At 49.4% G+C, this 25,776-nt stretch overlaps 2 protein-coding genes across 2 annotated transcripts in view; both read right to left on the bottom strand.

Annotated features, from left to right (window-relative positions):
- Window positions 1-25,776, bottom strand: part of LOC123763305 (general transcription factor 3C polypeptide 3) — a 627,296-nt gene that overhangs the window by 492,748 nt on the left and 108,772 nt on the right. The gene's annotated exons all lie outside the window — the stretch shown is intronic.
- Window positions 165-25,241, bottom strand: LOC123763409 (uncharacterized). The gene is made up of 3 exons (XM_069303195.1): window positions 25,219-25,241; window positions 3,342-3,997; window positions 165-403 (listed from the first exon to the last, which is right to left on the bottom strand). Exons 1-3 carry the CDS (start codon window positions 25,239-25,241, stop codon window positions 165-167), a joined length of 918 nt encoding a protein of 305 aa, XP_069159296.1.

Genomic DNA, 25,776 nt, shown 5'->3' on the forward strand with positions numbered 1-25,776 from the left:
TAGTGAGAGGTGAGAGACAGTAGAAGCATCATTAGGTTGGAGACAGTCAGTACATTAAACTTCCCGTATATAAGTACTTTTTCAGAATATATTTAAAAATGAATAATTATTGTACGCCCGTCAGGCATGTTACTTAAAACTTTACGCTTCGTTAAACGTTAACGTTAACGTTTGACGTTCTTCGTTAAAACGTCCTTAATGACGTCCTTCGTTAAAACGTCCTTAATGACGTCCTTCGTTAAAACGTCCTTAATGACGTCCTTCGTTAAAACGTCCTTCGTTAAAACGTCCTTCGTTAAAACGTCCTTAATGACGTCCTTCGTTAAAACGAAGGACGATCCAGTAAACCAGTTTACAATTATACTGAAAGTCATTCTATGGTTTACCTCGAGGCCTGCTGAACCTTGGTATCATGTATAATGAACATAATAACTCCCAATCACATTGTCGAGTCATTATTCATCTTTGTACTGACAGAGGAGGAGTTATTAGGGGGAAGCGCCAAGCCATCACGACTATATAGCACTGGGAAGGGGTCAGGATAAGGATTTGGGATGGGACGGAGTGGGGGGGGGGGGGAAGAATGGTGCCCAACCACTTGGACGGTCGGGGATTGAACGCCGACCTGCATGACGCTCTACCGTCCAGCCCATGTGGTTGGTTTGCACTGACAGAGAAACCTTGTGTTTCTCTCATGACTAATCATATTTCTTAAGGCTAGCCAACAAGGCCTCTTAATCAGTATACCTTTTGGTCATACTATACTTGGATATACTGTGTCTCTCAGCATACACCACGTGCTTGAGGAGACCGTCAACCGCCGCTGTCAGCGACGTCTTCGAGACAAGAGCAGATGAAACAGGTCAGAGATCGTGGTTATCTTGCACCCGAGAGACGAGGGTTCAAGTCTACCGAACTGCACCGAAGGTAAATATCTTAGACTGCTGTTGATGGTACAGGCAGGCGTCGGGTCGTGCCACACTCCAACCCGTTCTCGCAAATTTAATAAGTCAATATTGACTTATTAAATATGTGCATAGGTGACATACTTAACATAATAGATACCCTTAAAAAGATTCATAGAAAACACCGACCTTACCTAACCTTGTTAGTATCTTAAGATAAGCATCTTATTGCTTCGTAATTACAATTATTACCTAACCTATAATAGGTATAGGTTAAGTAATAATTGTAAATACGAAGCAATAAGATGCTTATCTTAAGATACTAACAAGGTTAGGTAAGGTCGGTGTTTTCTATGAATCTTTTTAAGGGTATCTATTATGTTTAGTATATCACCTATGCACGTAGTTAATAAGTCAATATTGACTTTACGAATTTGCGAGAACGGGTTGCACACTCAAGTATTAGGATAAACAAGAATTTAGAACTATTAAACTGGTCAAGGCTTCACTACCCGACCGTGCAAGTGGTTGGGCACCATTCCTTTTCCTCCGTCCCATCCCAAATCCTAATCCTGACCCCTTCCCAGTGCTCTATAGTCGTAATAATGAGGCGGAATAAGGAATGGTGCCCAACTACTTCGACGGTTTGTAGGGTTGGAGAAGCACAGGTCTTGCTTCTCATAGGTCTATATTGATTAATTGCAGGCCAAGATTGGATAGTTGCCTCGCATTGATCGAGTGGAATTCTTCAGAAGCATTTAAGCGTTTTGTATTTATTTTGTATTTATTTTGAACTTATTTTGTATTTTAAAGAATTACTGAACGACTTGATCATTTATAACCGAGATAGTGAGCACTAAATAAAACCTGAGGGAATAGGTCTATACTTTTTTTTAGCCTATTAATTACATCTGGCTCATAAACACATCCTCAACTTTAAGGCCAGATGTGACGAAGAATTCGAACGACATAATAGCCAAATTATCACGCAACAGGTATAATAATGCTAGCATGGAGGGAAGGCGTAATAAATTAGACCTCACTCCCCCCCACACAGATACTGATAGGTATGTACTGATAGCCAAGTGTGATAAGGAAGTCTGATAGGCAAGTCTGTAAAACCCTAACCTAACCTACCAAAGCATAAAAAAGGTGGATATTTGCCTTATGGTAAAGCCGATGGTTTTCCCATAGTACTCTGTAATTTATACGTTGGCGACCGTAATGAACAAAAATGAGACGTACTAGTTGAGAGGACAGGTTGGGCAGTGACTGTGGGAGGGAGGACGACGACGATGACTCCCTCAAGGGTGTCCCAGGCCTCCTCAAGGGGTGTCCCAGGCCTCGTCAAGGGGTGTCCCAGGCCTCGTCAAGGGGTGTCCCAGGCCTCGTCAAGGGTGTCCCAGGCCTCGTCAAGGGTGTCCCAGGCCTTGTCAAGACCTTGTCAAGGGTGTCAAGACCTTGTCAAGGGTGTCAAGACCTTGTCAAGGGTGTCAAGACCTTGTCAAGGGTGTCAAGACCTTGTCAAGGGTGTCAAGACCTTGTCAAGGGTGTCAAGACCTTGTCAAGGGTGTCAAGACCTTGCCAAGGGTGTCAAGACCTTGTCAAGGGTGTCAAGACCTTGTCAAGGGTGTCAAGACCTTGTCAAGGGTGTCAAGACCTTGTCAAGGGTGTCAAGACCTTGTCAAGGGTGTCAAGACCTTGTCAAGGGAGTAAAGACCTTGTCAAGGGTGTCAAGACCTTGTCAAGACCTTGTCAAGGGTGTCAAGACCTTGTCAAGGGTGTCAAGACCTTGTCAAGGGAGTCAAGACCTTGTCAAGGGTGTCAAGACCTTGTCAAGGGTGTCAAGACCTTGTCAAGGGTGTCTACGCCTCGTCTCCTGGAGGCCACAGCTATTTAAACACACACAAAAGATAACACAGGTGTATTACTTAGCGTGAGACCAGTCACCCCTTGTCAACACCCCCCCCCCCTCCCTCATTTCCCTCCACCCGGGGTGGCCTTTCCGCCTCCCCCTTCGCATATTTTGGGGCAAACAAAATCACCCCCTAACACTGCTATACTCAAGGCTACTTTTTGCCTGCCGATTCTCTCTCTCCTCACCGCTTTCAAGGAGCCAATATGCATGAATGAAGCACTCGGACAGCGGTACAGAGATATGGCGACCTTGGGCTCCTTCCAGTACCGCGTATTAGTTCGCTACGGGGCACAGGGTAGGGGGGGGAATGGGTATGGGTAGAGTGGGGAAGAGGAGGGGGGATAGAGGAAGCTGGGAGCAGGGAAGGGGACACGGATATGGGGGAGGGTGGAGAGAGAGGGGGAGGGGGTGGTGGTGAAGGCAAAGGTTTTCTTTGTGTCAGGTAACCGGAATGATCACTCCTGAAGACATCCGGATTTAGGTATGCCAGATGACTCTGGTCTCCGCGGCCGTCTTACAGGTGGGACGGGAAGCTTGCGCCCCGCTCGGAGGCGTCGGGCGGGCGGTGGCGACGCTCGGAGGCGTCGGGCGGGCGGTGGCGTCGCTCGGTGGCGTCGGGCTGGCGGTGGCGTCGCTCGGTGGCGTCGGGCGGGCGGTGGCGTCGCTCGGCGGCGTCGGGCGGGCGGTGGCGTCGCTCGGAGGCGTCGGGCGGGCGGTGGCGACGCTCGGAGGCGTCGGGCGGGCGGTGGCGACGCTAGGTGGCGTCGGGCGGGCGGTGGCGTCGCTCGGTGGCGTCGGGCGGGCGGTGGCGTCGCTCGGAGGCGTCGGGCGGGCGGTGGCGTCGCTCGGTGGCGTCGGGCGGGCGGTGGCGACGCTCGGAGGCGTCGGGCGGGCGGTGGCGTCGCTCGGAGGCGTCGGGCGGGCGGTGGCGTCGCTCGGAGGCGTCGGGCGGGCGGTGGCGTCGCTAGGTGGCGTCGGGCGGGCGGTGGCGTCGCTCGGAGGCGTCGGGCGGGCGGTGGCGACGCTCGGAGGCGTCGGGCGGGCGGTGGCGACGCTCGGAGGCGTCGGGCGGGCGGTGGCGACGCTCGGAGGCGTCGGGCGGGCGGTGGCGACGCTCGGAGGCGTCGGGCGGGCGGTGGCGACGCTCGGAGGCGTCGGGCGGGCGGTGGCGACGCTCGGAGGCGTCGGGCGGGCGGTAATATTTCAAACATTACAAACCCGAGGTTTTTTTTTTAGATTAAGCCTGAAAGAGAGTTTTATTTTCCTCTTTATTCCATCTGGATTTTCCAATATTGATGATTTACATTTTAAATTTTTATCCCACATTTGAAAATAAAAAAAGGATTCAGTACTAGGCTTTAAAACCTGTTTGCAGAGAGCAAGCAAACTCAAAACAAATGAACAAACACGTTAATACACGCACAAAAGAAATCTCCTTAACTTGGTGTATCCGAATGAACATGAGTTGTAGCCGGTGGGGTGGATTCGATACTCGAGTCCTTGGTTCGAATCCTACTCACCGCTCCTCCTGATTTTCTCAAGTTAATACAAACGTTCTCTATAATTAAGAGGTCATTATAGCGTCCTCTTTTATATAATTATTATACCAAGAAGCACTCAAATGTCACTTAGGCAAGACGGAGCTGGACTTGGCTCCAGGGCATCTCGAATTAAACAAAAATAATTGTTTTGTTTTCTAGTGAATAGCAAATATATGGAATAAATTACCAATTAGGTCAGTGGAGCGGATCACCAAGAACACACACAAAAAAGCCCACTAAACAAGTTCTCAGCTTCAGGCTGCTTTTTAATGTCCTCTTATCACTTGCGCAAAACAGCTGTCATACAATCATTGACATACAATCATTGTCATACAATCAGCTGTCATTGTAATTTTTAACATTTCAATACTATTTAAAAATGCATCTTTTCAGTTCCGCCTCTGTATCTTGCTCTGTATCAGTCAACGACTGTGGAGCGAATGATATCTTATTTTGAAACTGATATATTTGACCTTCTTGTGGCATAGAGCGAAGGGCTACAGTGCTGTGATAGCAGCACATTCGTCCGCGATCCTTACTCGACCGATTTCTTCGGTCGAGTACTGGTCGGGGAGGATTGACTGGGCGCAGCTCTCAGCCTGCTAACAGGCGTGACAAGGCCTCTACACCTGCGTGGCCGTCTATTTAACAACACAATCTTCGTAACAGTTTATTGAACAAAGTGTTATAAGTGTTATAGTGTTATAGTGTTATAGTGTTATAGTGTTATAAGTGCTATAATTAGAGCTTAGCTGCACAAGGGTGATTCAAATTTAAGGATCCTTCGTTATGCCCGGAAGCCTTATGCTTTGTTGGTGATGGGTGGAGGTGAGGTGGAGATGGGGGGAGGGGGGAGGTGGAGATGGGGGGAGGGGGGAGGTGGAGATGGGGGGAGGGGGGGAGGAGAGGTGGGGATGGGGGGGGAGGTGAGGTGGAGAGGGGGGGGGTGGAGGTGAGGTGGAGAGGGGGGGGGGGGGTGAGGTGAGGTGGAGATGGGGGGGGGGGGGGAGGTGAGGTGGAGATGGGGGGGGGGGGAGGTGAGGTGGAGAGGGGGGGGGAGGTGAGGTGGAGAGGGGGGGGAGGGGGGAGGAGAGGTGGAGATGGGGGGGGGGTGGAGGTGAGGTGGAGAGGGGGGGGTGGAGAGCATTGGAAATATTATGTGATGGGAGGTGGCAAGGATGATAAAGTCTAATGCGGGATGAATTACAAGTCACCATCACCACCACCACAATCACCACCACCACCAGCACGGCCTTACAATCACCACCAACTTATGACCGGCTAATCCTCACCACCACCACAGGCAGACTGGAGGTGTACAGAGTGGTTACAGTCAAACAAGTTAACCCCTAATCCCCCCCCCACCAATCCCTAACTACGATACCATCAACCCCCTCCATCAACGACCCATACGTCAACCAAACAGTATACTGATAGTATGCCTGTAGACTGACATTATTCCCCAGAATGGGGTTAATCTATTTGTATGAAAATTAATGTATTTCTGGCCGGCTGTCCGAGGTCAGACCACTAGTGCAAGCCCAACTTTAAACTGTAATTACTGTCGGGTATGTGCCCAACATGACCAGGTCATGATCGGCACTAATCAAACACGTACAGCATGGCATGGTGTCATAAGGAACCCCAAAGTCACTTCCTGGTGACTCTGAGACTAGCCCAATCTCCTAAAAATAATCGAAACAACAATATGTCCTTAATACTATATTGTAAAGCATTACACACTGATGTCTGCAAAGTTTCAAATTCTACTCATCATACTAGAGATGTATCTTGAGATGTATCTTGAGATGATTTAGGGGCTTTAGTGTCCCCGCGGCCCGGTCCTTGACCAGGCCTCCACCCCCAGGAAGCAGCCCGTGACAGCTGACTAACACCCAGGTACCTATTTTACTGCTAGGTAACAGGGGCATAGGGTGAAAGAAACTCTGCCCATTGTTTCTCGCCGGCGCCCGGGATCGAACCCGGGACCACAGGATCATAAGTCCAGTGTGCTGTCCGCTCGGCCGACCGGCTCTGCCTGTAATATGTCAAAATTTCTAATTAAGGCGTTTATTTGGCTAAGTGGTCTATATCTTCTTGAGGTTATCTTGAGATGATTTCAGGGGCTTAGCGTCCCCGCGGCCCGGCCCTCGACCAGACCTCCTTTTTGTTACACCCCCATCCCCCAGTAAGCAGCCCGTAGCAGCTGATTAACTCCCAGGTACCTATTTACTGCTAGGTAACAGGGGCATCAGAGTGAAACATTTTGCCCATTTGTCTTCGCCTTCACCGGGGATCGAACCTGGAACCTCAGGACTACGAGTTCGAAGCGCTGTCCACCCAGGTGTCAGGCGCCCCATGGGTTACTATGCACCATACAGGCATGGGTGCATAGTACCATGTGATAGATATCCACATGATACTATGCACCATACAGGCATGGGTGCAAAGTACCATGTGATAGATATCCACATGATACTATGCACCATACAGGCATGGGTGCATAGTACCATGTGATAGATACCCACATGATACAAACTGACATGTTACACATATTTACAGGTGAGAGATACTGTTAAGTGACACGTGTAATGACGTGTAGTACATATACTGACACACGACACATACTGAGTCGTGAAACATAACGATATACGTGGGAGGGGGGGAGAGGGGAGAGAGGAGAGAGGAGAGAGGAGAGAGGAGAGAGGGGGGAGAGGGGAGAGAGGAGAGAGAGAGGGGAGAGAGAGAGGGGGGAGAGAGAGAGAGAGAGAGGGGGGGGAGAGAGAGAGAGAGAGAGGGGGGGGGAGAGAGAGAGAGAGAGAGAGGGGGGGGGAGAGAGAGAGAGAGAGAGAGAGAGAGAGAGAGAGAGAGAGAGAGAGAGAGAGAGAGAGAGAGAGAGAGAGAGAGAGAGAGAGAGAGAGAGGGGGAGAGAGAGAGAGAGAGAGAGAGAGAGAGAGAGAGAGAGAGAGAGAGAGAGAGAGAGAGAGAGAGAGAGAGAGAGAGAGAGAGAGAGAGGGGAGAGAGAGAGAGAGAGAAGGGGGGGAGAGAGAGGGGGGGGAGAGAGAGAGGGGGGAGAGAGAGGGGGGAGAGGGAGGGGGGGAGAGAGAGGGGGGGGGAGGGAGAGAGAGAGAGAGAGAGAGAGAGAGAGAGAGAGAGAGAGAGAGAGAGAGAGAGAGAGAGAGAGAGAGAGAGAGAGAGAGAGAGAGAGAGAGAGAGAGAGAGAGAGGGGGGGGGAGAGAGAGAGGGGGGGGGGAGAGAGAGAGAGAGAGGGGGGGGGGAGAGAGAGAGAGGGGGGGGGGGGAGAGAGGGGGGGAGGGGGAGAGAGGGAGGAAGGGTGGGGGAGAGAGGGGGTGGGTGGGGGTGGGCATGGGGGTTCGGAAGGCGTGTGATGCTGCTCGGTTCACTCAACTGAATTTATTTCTTGTTCATGGTGCAGGTGTCGATACCCGGAGATACGGGACTGAAGCGTTTGATTAACGACGTTAAGTAACGACACAGTTTTCTCACGACCTCTGACCCCCCTCCACACCCCCCCCCCCCCCCCCCCGGGGGAATATGCAGCACCGGCCTGGAATCTGCACTTTGTAAAACAAAAAAATACATTTGATAAACTACAGAGGTTTGCAACATGCTGTGCCAGAGCTAAGAGGGTTAAACTATGAGGACAGCTTGAGGGAACTCTACCTCATAACCCCGAGGGGGGGGGGAGGGGAAGAAGAACCAGAGGAGATTTGATCACAACATACAAGATACTGAGGAAAAGAACAGGCAAGGTAGACAAATACATCCATTTTTTTAAGTGAGATAAAGTAGGACAAGAGGAAATAAGTGGAAGTTGAAGCACAAACGAGTTGAAGAAACATTAGAATATACTCGTACCCTGCAAAAGGGGAGAGAGGGGGGGGGGTCAGCTAGTGGAATGTACTGAGAAGAAGTTGTGGAAGCCACCTCCACCCACAACGTTTAGGAAAGATTCGACGAAGAATTCAGACATCATAATAGTGCAATTCTAACGCAACAGGTACAATAAGGAGAGCAGGCGGGGCATCAGGAGTTAGCTAGATCTAACTGTCCCCGTAATCACTGACAGGTGAGTGAATATGCATTCATTTAGGCCCCTTAACTCAACGTTTGGTTCATCCCACAGCGCCAGTTCTGCTTACCAAAAATGGCCCACTAAATACTCAGATTAGTCGCCGAAGCTTCAGTGCTCAAGCAAGCTCGGCATCTCACCCCTTGCCCCACCTCCTCACCCACCCCTTGCCCCACCACACCAAAATTATCACCCAAGAACTCCCCTTATAACATTACATGTAATCTCATGACTATAACCCGTTACCATGATTTCCTCTTTCTCTGAAAGATATAGTGAACGTTAAAAGCCCTCTATGACGGTATTTTCGATTAGCAATTTCTCTCTTAAGTCACACATACACGAAGTTATGTCTGTCAGAGTCCTTCTTTATGTTTTCATATCGGAGGTGCCAGAGACGTTGTATCTGGCCTGTCTCTCTCTCTCTCTCTCCCACTCAGACTTGTCTCCCACAGGGTATTAAGTCATGAATACTCTCAAAACTCTAGAGGGGCCGCCCAGTTCCCCCCAATACACACACAAATCGGATTCCATCCTCTTATCCCTTAATATTTGGGATCTTGCCTCCAGAGTGTCTCTCTCTCTCTCTCTCTCTCTCTCTCTCTCAAGTTCATATTGAGCTCGAGGGACTCTGGTGTTCAGATTCCATTTGTCCTCATATAACCCGATAGCGCTACTTGTTCCTCGAGTTTCAGCCCTCGTCACCTGATTTACGACATTCGTTCCTTGTATTTCAGTTTGAACCTTCAATATATATATACACATCACTAGTAAAATTGTTGTCCTTCTCTGGAGGTTCCCCTTAATCTAATAAAGTAGAACATACGATAAAATTTTGATCTAAATAAAAATATACGGGCCAGGCCTTCACTGGAGGCAAATGAAAGTAAACCCTCTTCAATAAAAAATGCAGGAAGGAAAACCCACCAAACACACACCGAAACTACGACGTTGGTACAACGTTCGAGCAAGTTTTAACACCTCCTAACCAGTTATAACAACTAATATAGCAAGTTGTAACAACGTTCTAATACGTCATAAACACGTTAAGCCAAGATGTAACAACTTTATTTCAAGTTGTAACAAGCGGAAAATAGAGACAGTTTCGGTTTGTGTTTCCAGGGAAATATAGTTAAGAAGCCCTCTTCAGTAAAGATGCAGGGATGAAGACAGAGAAGAAGAAGAGGGCTCCGCTTCAGAAAAGACGTAGCTCTTACCGAGTTTAAAGAATAAGTTTCAAGAATAAAAATAAGAACACAGCTTAAGTGTACTTAAAGGAGTCAAGAATCATTAGGGAGTGATCAGGCAGGGGCTGACTAGCGGAGCTCAGGCCTACCTGCAATCAGGCAGAGTGGAGGATGCTGGGGACGGGAGTGAGTGAAAGATGCTGCGAGTGTATGAAAGAAGTCCTCGAACCCAAGCAGCCTACCTAACCTACCGAGTCCCAAGCACAGAAAACGTAGATATTTGTGAGCCGTTATTTTTCATAGAAGGTTGGATTTATGACGTTTGTTACTCTAACTTAAAAAAAAAAATCGCAGTTGTGGATTCAGGCGGTGGGATGGGTGGGAGGAGGTCAGCCCGTGTGGCGTGTGCTTGAGATAAATTTAGCTCTTGGGACCCAGCTTCTCTTATGATTGTGTGTACTTTAAAATGCTAGCTGCCTCTCGTGTGTGTGTGTGTGTGTGTGTGTGTGTGTGTGTGTGTGTGTGTGTGTGTGTGTGTGTGTGTGTGTGTGTGGATTTTCACCTACTTGTATTCACCTAGTTGTGCTTGCGGGGGTTGAGCTTTGCTCTTTCGGCCCGCCTCTCAACTGTCAATCAACTGTCTACTATTTTTTTTTAATTATTTTTTGTGTGTGTGCGTGCGTGTGCGTGCGCGTGCGTGTGCGTGCGCGCGCGTGTGCAATATACCGAAGCAAAACAGTAATGTGCGCATTAGATAAAGAAAGATATATTTACAATGGCTCATACTGCATGACATTCGTTATTATAAACGAGTGATAGAATATTCCGTTGTATGTGTGATGTATTCTCCACGACGAGTACTGTATTATACATGTCAAACAATGCACTTCACGATCTATTTTGCATGAATCCCGACAGAAAAAAAACGATGTACTAGAATACTGCTGCAACTGAGCCGTTGTGATGTATATTGCAAGAGTCGTGCTGTAGCTCCCCAGCCCCCAGCTTGAAGCCGAGGGGGTCGTAGTGGGAGGGAGTTGTAGTAGAAGTCGTAGTGGAGTTCGGTCGTCATGGTCGTGTTTATAATGACCATGGTTGTTCTCTAGAGCAGTTGTAGCTGTTGTTGCGGGTGTGAGGCGATGGTGGGAGAGGTCGTAAGGGTCGTAGCAAGGAGGAGGTAGACGGAGGGTCGTAGCAAGGAGGAGGTAGGTAGAGGGTCGTAGCAAGGAGGAGGTAGGTAGAGGGTCGTAGCGAGGAGGAGGTCGGTAGAGGGTCGTAGCAAGGAGGAGGTAGATAGAGGGTCGTAGCAAGGAGGAGGTAGATAGAGGGTCGTAGCAAGGAGGAGGAGGTAGATAGAGGGTCGTAGCAAGGAGGAGGAGGTAGATAGAGAGTCGTAGCAAGGAGGAGGAGGTATAGTTGGCAGGTCGTAGCGAGGAGAATGTTTGGTGTGTAGTGTGGGGGGTGGCGACCCCTGGAGACCAAACTTGTCTGGTTATTGGAGCGAGAAAGAACAAGTGATGTTGGTGTAAGCAGAGTGTGTTCTCACCTATTCTTACTTACCTGTTTGTGCCTGCAGGATCGAACTCTTAGCTCTTGGACCCCAAGAGGATTCTGAATGATGCTCTGACTTTTTCTAGTGTTGAGTATGCTGCTGATGTTATCCTATTTGTGTGTGTTTCCATTGTTGGGTTTTGTGTTATATCCACACACAAGCGTGGATAAGGATTGAGGGAGCCGGTGGCTGAGCGGACAGAACACTGGACGCGTGATCCTGTGGTTCCGGGTTCGATCCCGGGCGCCGGCGAGAAACAATGGGCAGAGTTTCTTTCACCCTGATGGCCTGTTACCTAGCAGTAAATAGGTACCTGGGAGTTAGTCAGCTGCTTCCTGGGGATGGAGGTCTGGTCGAGGACCGGGCCGCGGGGACACTAAGCCCCGAAATCATCACAAGATAACCTCAAGGTATTCTTCTTATCGTTACAGGAAGGTTGTTTCCTATCACTGTGTAGGGTTCTTCTGGTCTTCTGGCCCCTGTTCCCATTTCCATCACCTTACACTTACTCGAGTTGAAATTCAGAAACCATTTCCCGGACCAACTCTACAAGTTGTCTCTGTGATCTTGGAGAATTTACAATCCTCATCTGTCTCAACTTTTCTCTTGTTATCCCATGTTAACAAAAATTAAAACAAATTTTTGCTTCGGAATCATTTTTACTTCAATTAATCCTTGCAATATATAATTTTTATTATTTTTTGTCGCTAATCACCTTGTTGCGTCTGATTACAAATTCTTATTTCCTTTCATGCTCTTTACTGAATCTCATTCTATAATATTTATCCTTAAATATATATCTAATCTAGCCTCCTCCTCTTCCTTCATCCTGACACCTCTCTCCCCCCCTGACACCTCCCCTCCCAGTCTTCTTAGTTCTCTTCTCATTTTTCCTATTTCCTATTTGTAACAGGATTCAATCCACTGTCTCTACTTCTAATGATTTGTTTTGTTGAAGAAAAATTTTTTTCCATCCAGGTATTTTTTTGACTCCTCTCAATTTTATCACTGGCCATTTCCCAATGTCTATTTTCTTCAATCCTATTTTCTTCCTTCATTGATAATTTTTATATTAGTCTTTAGTCCTGTACTCGTTTATTTGTACCTGTAGAATCGAGCTCTGAGCTCTTGATTCTACAGGTATCTGACCACCTTTCTTTTGTGTGTGTACTCACCTAGTTGTACTTGCGGTGGGTTGAGCTTCGATTCTTTGGTGCCGCCTCTTAACTGCCAATCAACACGAGTACAGATTCCTGAGCCTATTGGGCTCTATCGTATCAACATTTAAAACTGTGTATGGAGTCAGTCTCCACCACATCACTCCCTAATGCATTCCATCTGTTGTGTTTGTGTGTGTGTGTGTGTATGTGTGTGTGTGTGTGTGTGTGTGTGTGTGTGTGTGTGCGTGTGTGTGTGTGTGTGTGTGTGTGTGTGTGTGTGTGTGTATGTGTGTGTGCGTGTGTGTGTGTGTGTGTGTGTGTATGTGTGTGTGCGTGTGTGTGTGTGTGTGTGTGTGTGTGTGTGTGTGTGTGTGTGTGTGTGTGTGTGTGTGTATGTGTGTGTATGTGTGTGTGCGTGTGTGTGTGTGTGCGTATGCGTGTGTGTGTGTGTGTGTGTGTGTGTGTGTGTGTGTGTGTGTGTGTGTGTGTGTGTGTGTGTGTGTGTGTGTGCGTGCGTGTGTGTGTGTGTGTGTGTGTGTGTGTGTGTGTGTGTGTATGTGTGTGTGTGTGTGTGTGTGTGTGTGTGAGAATACTCACCAAGATGTACTCACCTAGACGCTATTGCAGTCGAGCAAGGCTCCTAGCCCCGCCGTTCTGAATGTTCTTAGAATAATGCAAGAGCCATAACAAATATAACGATACCTTCCGAGCGCTGCATCTCGTTAACCAGTTGCAAGTTCAGCGAAGCAATACCTTGCAAGCTTAGTAAGAAGAGGAGAAGGAGGAGGAAGAGGCTGCGATAGCTTGATAAACCTGTTCCTGAGGTCAGCTGTAGAGATAACGGTCTGGCTGCAGAATTGACACCACCACCACTACCACCCCTACCACCACCACCCCTACCACCACCACTACCACCACCACTACCACCCCTACCACCACCACTACCACCCCTACCACCACCACTACCACCCCTACCACCACCCCTACCATCACCACTACCACCCCTACCACCACCACTACCACCCCTACCATCACCACTATCACCCCTACCATCACCACTACCACCCCTACCATCACCACTACCACCCCTACCACCACCACTACCACCCCTACCATCACCACTATCACCCCTACCATCACCACTATCACCCCTACCACCACCACTATCACCCCTACCATCACCACTATCACCCCTACCATCACCACTATCACCCCCACCACCACCCCTTTAGAGAATGTGTTGTAAAACCGAGAGAGAATCTATGATAACTGAGGGAATAATGAACTGGGCAAGGAGTGCCTGCCGGCTAGAAAACAGAGGGTCACAATGAGAGAGATGTCAAACTGGAAGAATGTTATAAGTGGGTTCCTTCAACGGTCCCAGGATTTACGGGCTAGTCATGCCCGTGCCACCTCTTGGGTGGCATAATCTTCATCAATCAAAGGTCCCAGGATCATTGCTCCCCTTATTTCCTAAGTCATATAAATAACACACCGAGGGACTGAAATCATAAACGTCAATGATGCACAAAAAAATAAAATACAGCAGGTATACAGGGTGATAAGTTAGGCCATAAAGACTCAAGACTCAAGACTTAAGACTTAAGACATAAGACTTAAGACTTAATCCTAACTTACCTGTGCTCACCACAACCACTTCGCAACTTAACACTTTCACGTGGCCTTTATATAACTACCATAGACGATATGAAGAGTTATAGTGTCAATAGCTAGCTATTTGACACTAAAAAATCACCATATCAGAGGATAGCTGGTCTTATACAAGGTCATGTGATTAGTAAGTAGTCTGCTCTGGCGAACTTTAGGGGCATTACGAGGATATCCTCAAGAACACGAGAGGTAATAAAGTGATTGTCAAGCTCCAGGTACCTCATGCCCGGCAGGTCTGAAGGGTTTAATGAAATTAAATAACAGTGTGGAGATCGTAATCCAGTTGTTTTTTACTTGAATATACACCACCACCACCCAACACTACCACCACCCAACACTACCAGCACCCAACACTACCACCCAACACTACCACCCAACACTACCACCCAACACCACCACCACCCAACACTACCACCCAACACCACCACCACCCAACACTACCACCCAACACTACCACCCAACACTACCACCCAACACTACCACCCAACACTACCACCACCCAACACTACCAGCACCCAACACTACCACCCAACACTACCACCCAACACTACCACCCAACACCACCACCACCCAACACTACCACCCAACACCACCACCACCCAACACTACCACCCAACACTACCACCCAACACTACCACCCAACACTACCACCCAACACTACCACCCAACACTACCACCCAACACTACCACCCAACACTACCACCCAACACTACCACCCAACACTACCACCCAACACTACCACCCAACACTACCACCCAACACTACCACCCAACACTACCACCCAACACCACCACCACCCAACACTACCACCCAACACCACCACCACCCAACACTACCACCCAACACTACCACCCAACACTACCACCCAACACCACCACCACCCAACACTACCACCCAACACTACCACCCAACACTACCACCCAACACCACCACCACCCAACACTACCACCCAACACTACCACCCAACACTACCACCCAACACCACTACCACCCAACACTACCACCCAACACCACCACCACCCAACACTACCACCCAACACTACCACCCAACACTACCACCCAACACTACCACCCAACACCACCACCACCCAACACTACCACCCAACACTACCACCCAACACTACCAGCACCCAGAATGGACCCCCCTCCCTCCCCCCCCCCCCCACTGTTGAATGTCCTCTCCACTGTGGAAATAACAGCCCGTGAAGACGTCCACAACACCACCATTTGAATCGTGAAATTCCATTACCAGAGTTGAAAAACTAAATAACAAAAAAAACTCCGCTTCAGAAAAACAACAGTGAAGAAATCGTTACGGAATTCAGCAATTATTTCTTCGCCGTCGTAAGAAGACAAAGTATTTAAATTCCCACCGGCATTACTGTCCACAAAGGCTGAAAATTATAGTAATGACCGACAAATTCTCGCGCGGCGTTCCAGCGCAGTGAGCTGCCCCGCGCGCATGCGCCAGCATCTCACTGTAGTAAGAATGAGATGAGGTTGTGAATGAATGAGCGTGCTACTGGTTCTGTGAATGAATGGGGCGGCCAGTCAGCTGACGTATCTGGGGCAAGGGGCCGGGGGGCAGCGCTCGGCCACACCCGCCACACATCTCTCCATTCTGACTGGGCATGAATGAGCGTCCCGTGGGGGGACTGGTAGTGGTAGTAGTAGTAGTAGTGGTGGTGGGTGTAGCATCTGGGTGGTAATTGTGGTGGTGTAGCCGCCTTCGGCTTGGTGTCTATGTCTTGGTACTCGGTGATCTTTTGCTGCTCGTACTCGCCTATTTGTACTTTACAGGAGATGAGCTGCGGTTATTGGGTCCCGCCTTTCAACTCTTAAATCGACGGGGGTTGTATACCTGGTTGATGGGGTTCTGGGAGTTGTTCTACTCCCTAAGCCCGGCCCGAGGCCAGGCTTGACTTGTGAGAGTTTGGTCCACCAGGCTGTTGCTTGGAGCGGCCCGCAGGCCCACATACCCACCACAGCCCGGTTGGTCCGGCACTCCTTGGAGGAATAAATCTAGTTTCCTCTTGAGGGCTCTGTCATACGAGCGTCTAAAGCTGTGAATGGAGTTGATTTTCGTGACGTCACTTCTTAACATATTCAAGTTCTTCACTATCCTGATAATATATATTTTTTTTAAATATATCTGTGCCACACTTGTCCATTTACTTCCCATCTGTGCCACCTAGTTCGTGTACATGCGACAGTGACCTCTTACGATAGTGACTTATCGTAATGCCATTTCTTATACAAATTGCGTAACTTGAGTGTTACTTTACGGAGGCTCTCATGCATGGCACTCTCATGACCACAAACTTTAACATTTTGGCACCAAAACACCATAAAACCCAGTCATGTGGAGTGCCAGCTTGGAGCTTCTTATTAATATCTTCACCTTACCAAGGAATTAATAAACTAATTTGTTATTTTTAATCCCCCTAATGTATGCTAATCTCATTCATTATTCTCTAAAAACAATATTATATATATATATATATATATATATATATATATATATATATATATATATATATATATAGCTTGTAATTAGCAGGTTGCCAGATTACGTAATTTGCAAATGACGGATTGACGTAAATATAGGTTATAGTTCAACTGCTTGCCGACGGACTCAAAAGTAGCTAAGCTGTGACCAGTGACAGTGAAAGAATTATTTTCCCTTTGACCGCTCAGCCAATCACAGGGCAGTATTACATGAAAAAGGCGGCAAATAGCGGACGATTCACATCAGTTGATATTTATAGGCAAGATGGTATATCACAGGTTTGGTATATACACTACGAGGTGTGTATATCTTGCCTCTTGGTGTATATATAGAGTATACTTTAGTAGTGAACTGTGTTCAAGACTCTTCCAGTGTGTCTGAATACCGTAAGATCAAGTTGCAACGCTACTTGGGCTGACAGCACCACTGTCACCTGGTTCTACTGTCACCTTTGTTCTACTGTCACCTTTGTTCTACTGTCACCTTTGTTCTACTGTCACCTTTGCTCCACTGTCACCTTGCTCTACTGTCATCTTGTTCCATCGTCACCTGTCACCTTGCACCATCTTAGACTTGGTAGACACTAAATAGAAATATATAGCGCATTTCACAATTAATGTTCACTTATAAATCACAGACTAAAAGACCCTCTGATCTCCCAGATTTCCCCCAGATCTCCCCCAGATCTCCCCCTGGTCAGCTCGGAGGATAAAGGTAACCAACAATAAAGATGTGCTTTGTAAATAGAATTTACACAACTAAATTTCTTTACAATTTTTGTTCAAGAATAACCTTAAATTTGTTAAAGTTGCCCTTGAAAAAATCACCTTATCAAAACATTCGAAATCTTTCTCCAGCTGTTTCTTAAAGGCGTGTGTGTGTGTGTGTGTGTGTGTGTGTGTGTGTGTGTGTGTGTGTGTGTGTGTGTGTGTGTGTGTGTGTGTGTGGTCTCTGGGTAAACACCATCAAAAGGGAATGTATTCTAGTGTCCTGTTTGCTCTGTTAAGGGAAGACGTCCATCGAAGTGTTTTAATTTTGTTTTTCTGTACTCCAAAAAGTGCAGGGAGGAAAAATAAAAGTCCTTCGTTTTCTATTTCAATTATGGGAACTGGTACTATTAAAGGTTGAAAAATAATATTTTGTGTTAGTTTAGGGGTAGTTTAGGGGCTGCTAATAATACTTTAATTCGAAAGTGGCAATATATTCCTGGTATATCTCCAGGTTCCTGTCTTCTTAAAATTAACAAGGAACAAATGCATTACTGTATTCTTTATTTGTTTACAATGTAACTCTGTTCATTACTCAGACCACTGTCTTAGACTTAGTGTCACTAGGGTTGCAAGAGGGTCAGCTGGAGGTGGTGGTGGTGCAGGGTGGAGGAGTAGATGGTGCAGGGTGGAGGAGAAGATGGTGCAGGGTGGAGGAGTAGATGGTGCAGGTGGAGGCAGTAGCAACGTAGATGCAGTAGCGGAAAATTATACAGGTAGCATGCGAGGATAGATTGTGGAGAGCAGACAGTATGCGTGGGAGAGCAGATAGTGTGTGTGTGGGAGAGCAGACAGTATGCGTGGGAGAGCAGACAGTATGCGTGGGAGAGCAGACAGTATGCGTGGGAGAGCAGACAGTATGCGTGGGAGAGCAGACAGTGTGTGTGGGAGAGCAGACAGTATGCGTGGTGATCTCTGGAGACCCAGTAGTGAGATATCACAAGATAAAGTCTTTCACTAAACACCGAGAGTCAAGACGCTTACTATAGTGACCACCCCTGAAGTCCGACCCCCCCCCCCTCCCTTAAAGTGACATCGAAGCCATCAGTTGTGCGTATCTTCCCCCGGAGATGTCACACAACGAGGGAAGGTCTTCACAGACATCACATTCGGGGACTGTCTGAGGTTATTGTGGGTCTCATGAGGACGAGAGACCCGCACGAGAACTTGGTTACGGCTGAGTGGACAGCGTTCGGGATTCGTAGTCCTAAGGTTCCGTATTCGATTCCTAGCGGAGGCGGAAACAAATAGGCAGAGTTCCTTTCACCCTGATGGCCCCTGTTCACCTAGCAGGAAATAGGTACCTGGGAGTTAGACAGCTGCTACGGGCTGCTTCCTGGGGGGGGGGGGTCTTAACAAAAAGGAGGTTTAGTTGAGGACCGGGCCGCGGGGATGCTAAGCCCCGAAATCATCTCAAGATAACCTCAAGATAGATCCCGGCGGTGGAGCTTGTACGCAGATAACCAAAAGTTAGACAGAAACCCGTTGGCTACAGTGAAACCTTGACTAGTTCACCTGTTACATTAAGCATTTGGACGAAATTCAGAAAGAAGTTACAAGGTTAACTTGTTAAACAAAGATTTTATTTTTGGATCTTTAAAATCAATTATCCTTGAAGGTGATAGCGAAGCTTTTTTGTTGTTGTTGTCATTGTCTTTTTTTTTTGACAAGGACAGTCACAAGTTGGACAAGCTAAGCAGGTCAACTATTCTTAAACCGGATTTAGCTTTTATGCAGTATGCGACCCCCAGACGATATCGTTATATATATGATATCGTTTCATTAGAGTTTCACCCTAATGAAACCTGATAAGATCTGTTCTTAGCGTCTGCAGGAAGATAACCCACGTGTTCCTGTATTCAAATAGCTGAAGCACAACTGTTCCGTTCTTGACCGGCCCGTAACTGTTGCGTGTGTTACTGGGCCGAGGAGCCTAATGATGGTAAGGTTGTTTGTATGTTTTCGACTAGTTATGAAGTCGTCATCTCCTCCTCCTCCCTCCCCATCCCTGCCCTTGTAAGTCATTCATGGTAATCACCTTCACGCCCTTCACAGTCGCCACCCCCCCCCCCTCTGACACCTACTCAGTCGCCACCACCCCTTGTCACCTACTCACAGTCGACACCACCACCTGTCACCTACTCACAGTGGCCACCACCCCTTGTCACCTACTCACAGTCGCCACCCCCCCCCCCCCCTCTGACACCTACTCATAGTCGCCACCACCACCTGTCACCTACTCACAGTCGACACCACCACCTGTCACCTACTCACAGTGGCCACCACCCCTTGTCACCTACTCACAGTCGCCACCCCCCACCACCTACTCACTCCCCATCCCACATCTTGAGGGGTCTCGAGTTTAGAATATTATGGCTATCACACACAAACAGGTGTATATTTTTCACAAATACTGATGTGCATGTATGCTCACAAGCCCAAGGCCCGCGGACCACAGAGCAGAGTGGCAGGACCATGGAACTGAAAGACTGTAGGACCACGGGGCCTGCAACACGTGTTCTGTGCAAGAAACTACATGTTCCCCCTGAATGAAAAAAACACCTGTCCCCCTGAAGAAAGCAACATGTGTCCCCCCCACTGCATGAACCTACATGTCCACCAACATGATTGTCTGTTTCAGGAAGCTGTATGTATCTCTTACAGTAAATATTTATTCTTGAATTGTATTTGAGATCCTTGAGTTGTCATTATGTTAATAAACTGATTCCTTTCCCTCAAGTAATGTATATTACTGTTACCGTGAAAACCTTCATACTTGCATCAGTAGTGTATTCCGCGCCGTAGAGCTCCCCCTTGCCCAGAAAACGTAGCTCTGTGGCGTAAATAACACTACTTGCATTTGTTTTGCGAAAGTTTTCGACTTAATGACGTATGCTCGCCAAAATGCGAGATTTTTTAAACAACCATTTCCTGCCTGTTGTCACATGACTGAGCATGACCTCACCACAACCTAAATTGAGGTAGTTTAGTGAAAGAAACACGTCTTTGTACGTGTTCTCTCGGATAGGTTAGGATAGGTTCAGTACCCATCAACAAGAGAAGCATAAATCTGCCTTTTATTCACCTAGTTGTGCTTGTGGGGGTTGAGCTCTGCTCTTTCGGCCCGCCTCTCAACTGTCAATCAACTGTTTCTACTACTACTACTACTACAATTTTTTTCCACATCACATGCACACACACCAGGAAGCGCCCGTGACAGCTGACTAACTTCCAGGTATCTATTTACTGCTAGGTAACAGGGGCATAGGGTGAAAGAAACTCTGCCCATCGTTTCTCGCCGGCGCCCGGGATCGAACCCGGGACCACAGGATCACGTGTCTACCGTGCTGTCCGCCCGGACACCGTTTCCGATGGTGTGGAGTGTTGAAGGAGTTCATTGCCGAAGCTGACACTTTAATGTGTATTTTTTTATTGTTATAAACTCATGAGTTGAGAAGTTTAAACAAATTAAGGCTATTGGAAAAAATGATAATTTTCATAAAAAATTAATTATATTTTTGCGCATTTGCAAAGCATGTGTGGTTGTGGTTGTTTTTGTTTGTGTGTGTGTTTGTTAAATGTATCTATTACTAGGATTAAAGTTATTGTTCAAGTGTCTGAACGGCTTTTCTACTTTAGATGAAAAAAAGGTAATTATGAAGAGGAAATGCTTAACCAATACGACTGTACAGTATCTGGAAAAGAAACGAGGCGAAGAATCTGGAATAGGATTGTGGGATGGAATAGTGGCCAACCATTTGAACCATCGGGGATCGAGTGCTGATCTGCAGTAATCGAATGCTAATGGTGTGCACATGTCTTACCACTCTAATGTTATACCTTTACTTTGCCTTTACAATATATATCACCTCTGAATTTGAGGTGGTATCTGTTGTGCCAGATGCCACCGTGTCACACCCACATAGTAGCACCAGGCACAACAGTAACGTCTCTGATAACTTATACCCACCTGGTGCATTTCCGGCTCAACACCTAGACATGTCTAGAACCCCACCTCGCCTCTTCGCGAAAGCCCCCCCCCCTCCCCTGGAGAACCCTTAAAGACCCCATAACGACTTCAACATTACAGGATATCACAAATACAGCCCCGTTCCTGTGCCAGGTAAGTCCACTACGGGCTCACCTTAGCCCGTGCTACTTGCCCCGCTCCTGTGCCAGGTAAGTCCACTACGGGCTCACCTTAGCCCGTGCTACTTGCCCCGCTCCTGTGCCAGGTAAGTCCACTACGGGCTCACCATAGCCCGTGCTACTTGCCCCGCTCCTGTGCCAGGTAAGTCCACTACGGGCTCACCATAGCCCGTGCTACTTGCCCCGCTCCTGTGCCAGGTAAGTCCACTACGGGCTCACCATAGCCCGTGCTACTTGCCCCGCTCCTGTGCCAGGTAAGTCCACTACGGGCTCACCATAGCCCGTGCTACTTGCCCCGCTCCTGTGCCAGGTAAGTCCACAACGGGCTCACCTTAGCCCGTGCTACTTGCACCGCTCCTGTGCCAGGTAAGTCCACTACGGGCTCACCTTAGCCCGTGCTACTTGCCCCGCTCCTGTGCCAGGTCAGTCCACTACGGGCTCACCTTAGCCCGTGCTACTTGCCCCGCTCCTGTGCCAGGTAAGTCCACTACGGGCTCACCATAGCCCGTGCTACTTGCCCCGCTCCTGTGCCAGGTAAGTCCACTACGGGCTCACCATAGCCCGTGCTACTTGCCCCGCTCCTGTGCCAGGTAAGTCCACTACGGGATCACCATAGCCCGTGCTACTTGCCCCGCTCCTGTGCCAGGTAAGTCCACTACGGGCTCACCTTAGCCCGTGCTACTTGCCCCGCTCCTGTGCCAGGTAAGTCCACTACGGGCTCACCATAGCCCGTGCTACTTGCCCCGCTCCTGTGCCAGGTAAGTCCACTACGGGCTCACCATAGCCCGTGCTACTTGCCCCGCTCCTGTGCCAGGTAAGTCCACTACGGGCTCACCATAGCCCGTGCTACTTGCCCCGCTCCTGTGCCAGGTAAGTCCACTACGGGCTCACCATAGCCCGTGCTACTTGCCCCGCTCCTGTGCCAGGTAAGTCCACTACGGGCTCACCATAGCCCGTGCTACTTGCCCCGCTCCTGTGCCAGGTAAGTCCACTACGGGCTCACCATAGCCCGTGCTACTTGCCCCGCTCCTGTGCCAGGTAAGTCCACAACGGGCTCACCTTAGCCCGTGCTACTTGCACCGCTCCTGTGCCAGGTAAGTCCACTACGGGCTCACCTTAGCCCGTGCTACTTGCCCCGCTCCTGTGCCAGGTAAGTCCACTACGGGCTCACCTTAGCCCGTGCTACTTGCCCCGCTCCTGTGCCAGGTAAGTCCACTACGGGCTCACCATAGCCCGTGCTACTTGCCCCGCTCCTGTGCCAGGTAAGTCCACTACGGGCTCACCATAGCCCGTGCTACTTGCCCCGCTCCTGTGCCAGGTAAGTCCACTACGGGCTCACCATAGCCCGTGCTACTTGCCCCGCTCCTGTGCCAGGTAAGTCCACTACGGGCTCACCATAGCCCGTGCTACTTGCCCCGCTCCTGTGCCAGGTAAGTCCACAACGGGCTCACCTTAGCCCGTGCTACTTGCACCGCTCCTGTGCCAGGTAAGTCCACTACGGGCTCACCTTAGCCCGTGCTACTTGCCCCGCTCCTGTGCCAGGTCAGTCCACTACGGGCTCACCTTAGCCCGTGCTACTTGCCCCGCTCCTGTGCCAGGTAAGTCCACTACGGGCTCACCATAGCCCGTGCTACTTGCCCCGCTCCTGTGCCAGGTAAGTCCACTACGGGCTCACCATAGCCCGTGCTACTTGCCCCGCTCCTGTGCCAGGTAAGTCCACTACGGGATCACCATAGCCCGTGCTACTTGCCCCGCTCCTGTGCCAGGTAAGTCCACTACGGGCTCACCTTAGCCCGTGCTACTTGCCCCGCTCCTGTGCCAGGTAAGTCCACTACGGGCTCACCATAGCCCGTGCTACTTGCCCCGCTCCTGTGCCAGGTAAGTCCACTACGGGCTCACCATAGCCCGTGCTACTTGCCCCGCTCCTGTGCCAGGTAAGTCCACTACGGGCTCACCATAGCCCGTGCTACTTGCCCCGCTCCTGTGCCAGGTAAGTCCACTACGGGCTCACCATAGCCCGTGCTACTTGCCCCGCTCCTGTGCCAGGTAAGTCCATTACGGGCTCACCTTAGCCCGTGCTACTTGCCCCGCTCCTGTGCCAGGTAAGTCCACTACGGGCTCACCTTAGCCCGTGCTACTTGGAACTTTTTGTTCCCAGTAGCTGAATCTATAACAACAACAGCAACATACAGGAAATTCTTTATTTCATTAATAATCTACTGAATTGGTACCAAGAGGTGGCCTAGTACAGGCCAATTATACACTGCTGCTTATAAAAATAACACCTTTGGATTGACTTGAGAATGGTCCAGGACGGACCGAAACGTCATCTCTTCACCTTCTAGTGTGTGGTTTGGTCAACAACCTTTGGATTGTGAAGTTGCGAAGCTCATAAACCTTTTTAATATATGTCAAACAAGGACCCCCAAGATTGTCAAAAGATATAGAGGTTTGGAAAGTGTTTCCGTGACTTATTTCGTATCTTGGTTACTCTCAGACCATGACGGTTGTCCCTCACCCCCATCCCGAGGAGGTCTATGCTTGGACCGGGGCACGGGGACGTTGATCCCCTTAAGTCTTCACAAGGTGACTAAGGGGCTAGGTGACTCCTACCCCGTCTCTCAGAAGTAGTGAATTACCTCCTTACCTCCTTCCGTCTCCCGCTGGTCCGGCAAACAGCAGGACGGCCCACCCCATGCAGCCTTGCAGCGTCAACCTTGAATGGGGGGAGAGCCCTGCATGTGGGGGGTAGTTAGCATGGGGGGGTGAGCTTTGTTAGTACGTCGGTCTCCACCCCCCGTCCCCCTCCCTGTCTCTAATGGCCTTGTGGACCACCTGCCCTGTACAACCCTCAGTGTACACGACGCAGTGAGGGAACGCGTGTACAACCCCGGATGTACACAGCGCTGTAAGGAAGTGCTCCGCGCTTTGTGACAAGGGTAAGGGGCTCTTTGTGCGTGACGCAGGAAGGTGTGTCACACTGCGTCAAGGCTTTTGTGTACCTGACGCAATGGGGAAGGAACCACGGCTTGTTTTGTGTACATGACGCAGGGAGAGGTCATCGTTTAGGACGCTACCTCGAATTGTAACGTGTTCATCACCTGTACCGCTGCTGGGAATAGCTACCATGTCTCTCCCAACATAGATGCATAGTTGCACGGTTGCACGGTGACGGTGCCTTCCCACAGTGACGGTGCCTGCCTACAGTGACGGTGCCTGCCTACAGTGACGGCGCCTGCCACAGTGACGGCACCTGCCCACAGTGACGGCACCTGTCACAGTGACGGCACCTGCCACAGTGACGGGTGCTGCCACAGTGACGGTACCTGCCCACAGTGACGGCACCTGCCACAGTGACGGCACCTGTCCACAGTGACGGCACCTGCCACAGTGACGGCACCTGTCCACAGTGTCAACATCATACCTGTTAGAATAATTAATCATGAGCTTCAGAAGAAGCACCTGTTTCACCTGTTCACCGTGTTGGCAACAGCACTAGTTCAAGCAGTGACTTGAAGTAGGAGGCAGTTAGCAGTCCTTCACAACTCAACACTCGAGTCACAGTCATCATCAACAGTGATGACATTACAGGGTCATTACCTCTCTTCCTGGCATTCCTTCCGTCTCATTCCGCCCGGGTCACTCCTAGTCTCTGCTTCCGGTCGAGCTGGTCGCCTCCTTGAAGGAACCGTCCGCAGACAGCAGCAGCAGACTGGGAGTTAGGAGACGGGCCATTGGTGGGGAGCAAGACCCAGCAGACTCTTACTCGGAGTAGAAATCCTTCTTCATCGCGGCAGTTCTTCAGAACTGTGTGTACTCACCTATTTGTGCTTGCGGGGATTGAGCTTTGGCTCTTTGGTCCAGATATATTGTGTGTGTGTGTGTGTGTGTGTGTGTGTGTGTGTGTGTGTGTGTGTGTGTGTGTGTGTGTGTGTGTGTGATGTATACACATACACACTGTGTGTGTGTCATGGCGGTCATAGAGAGGGGGAGGGAGGTGGCTTTGGAGGGAGAAGGGAGGTGGTCTTGGAGGGGGGGGGAGGGAGGTGGTCTTGGAGGGGGGGAGGGAGGTGGTCTTGGAGGGGGGGAGGGAGGTGGTCTTGGAGGGGGGGGGGAGGGAGGTGGTCTTGGAGGGGGGGAAGGTGGTCTTGGAGGGGGGGGAGGGAGGTGGTCTTGGAGGGGAAGGAAGGTGGTCTTGGAGGGGAAGGAAGGTGGTCTTGGAGGGGGGAGAGGGAGGTGGTCATGGAGGGGGGGGGGGCGGCGTTAAAGGTAATGACAGCCGGGGCAACAGGAAGAAGTCTATTCAAAAAAATATTGTACTCGA

This window comes from Procambarus clarkii, chromosome 49 (assembly GCF_040958095.1).
Source record: "Procambarus clarkii isolate CNS0578487 chromosome 49, FALCON_Pclarkii_2.0, whole genome shotgun sequence".
Taxonomy (NCBI): domain Eukaryota; kingdom Metazoa; phylum Arthropoda; class Malacostraca; order Decapoda; family Cambaridae; genus Procambarus; species Procambarus clarkii.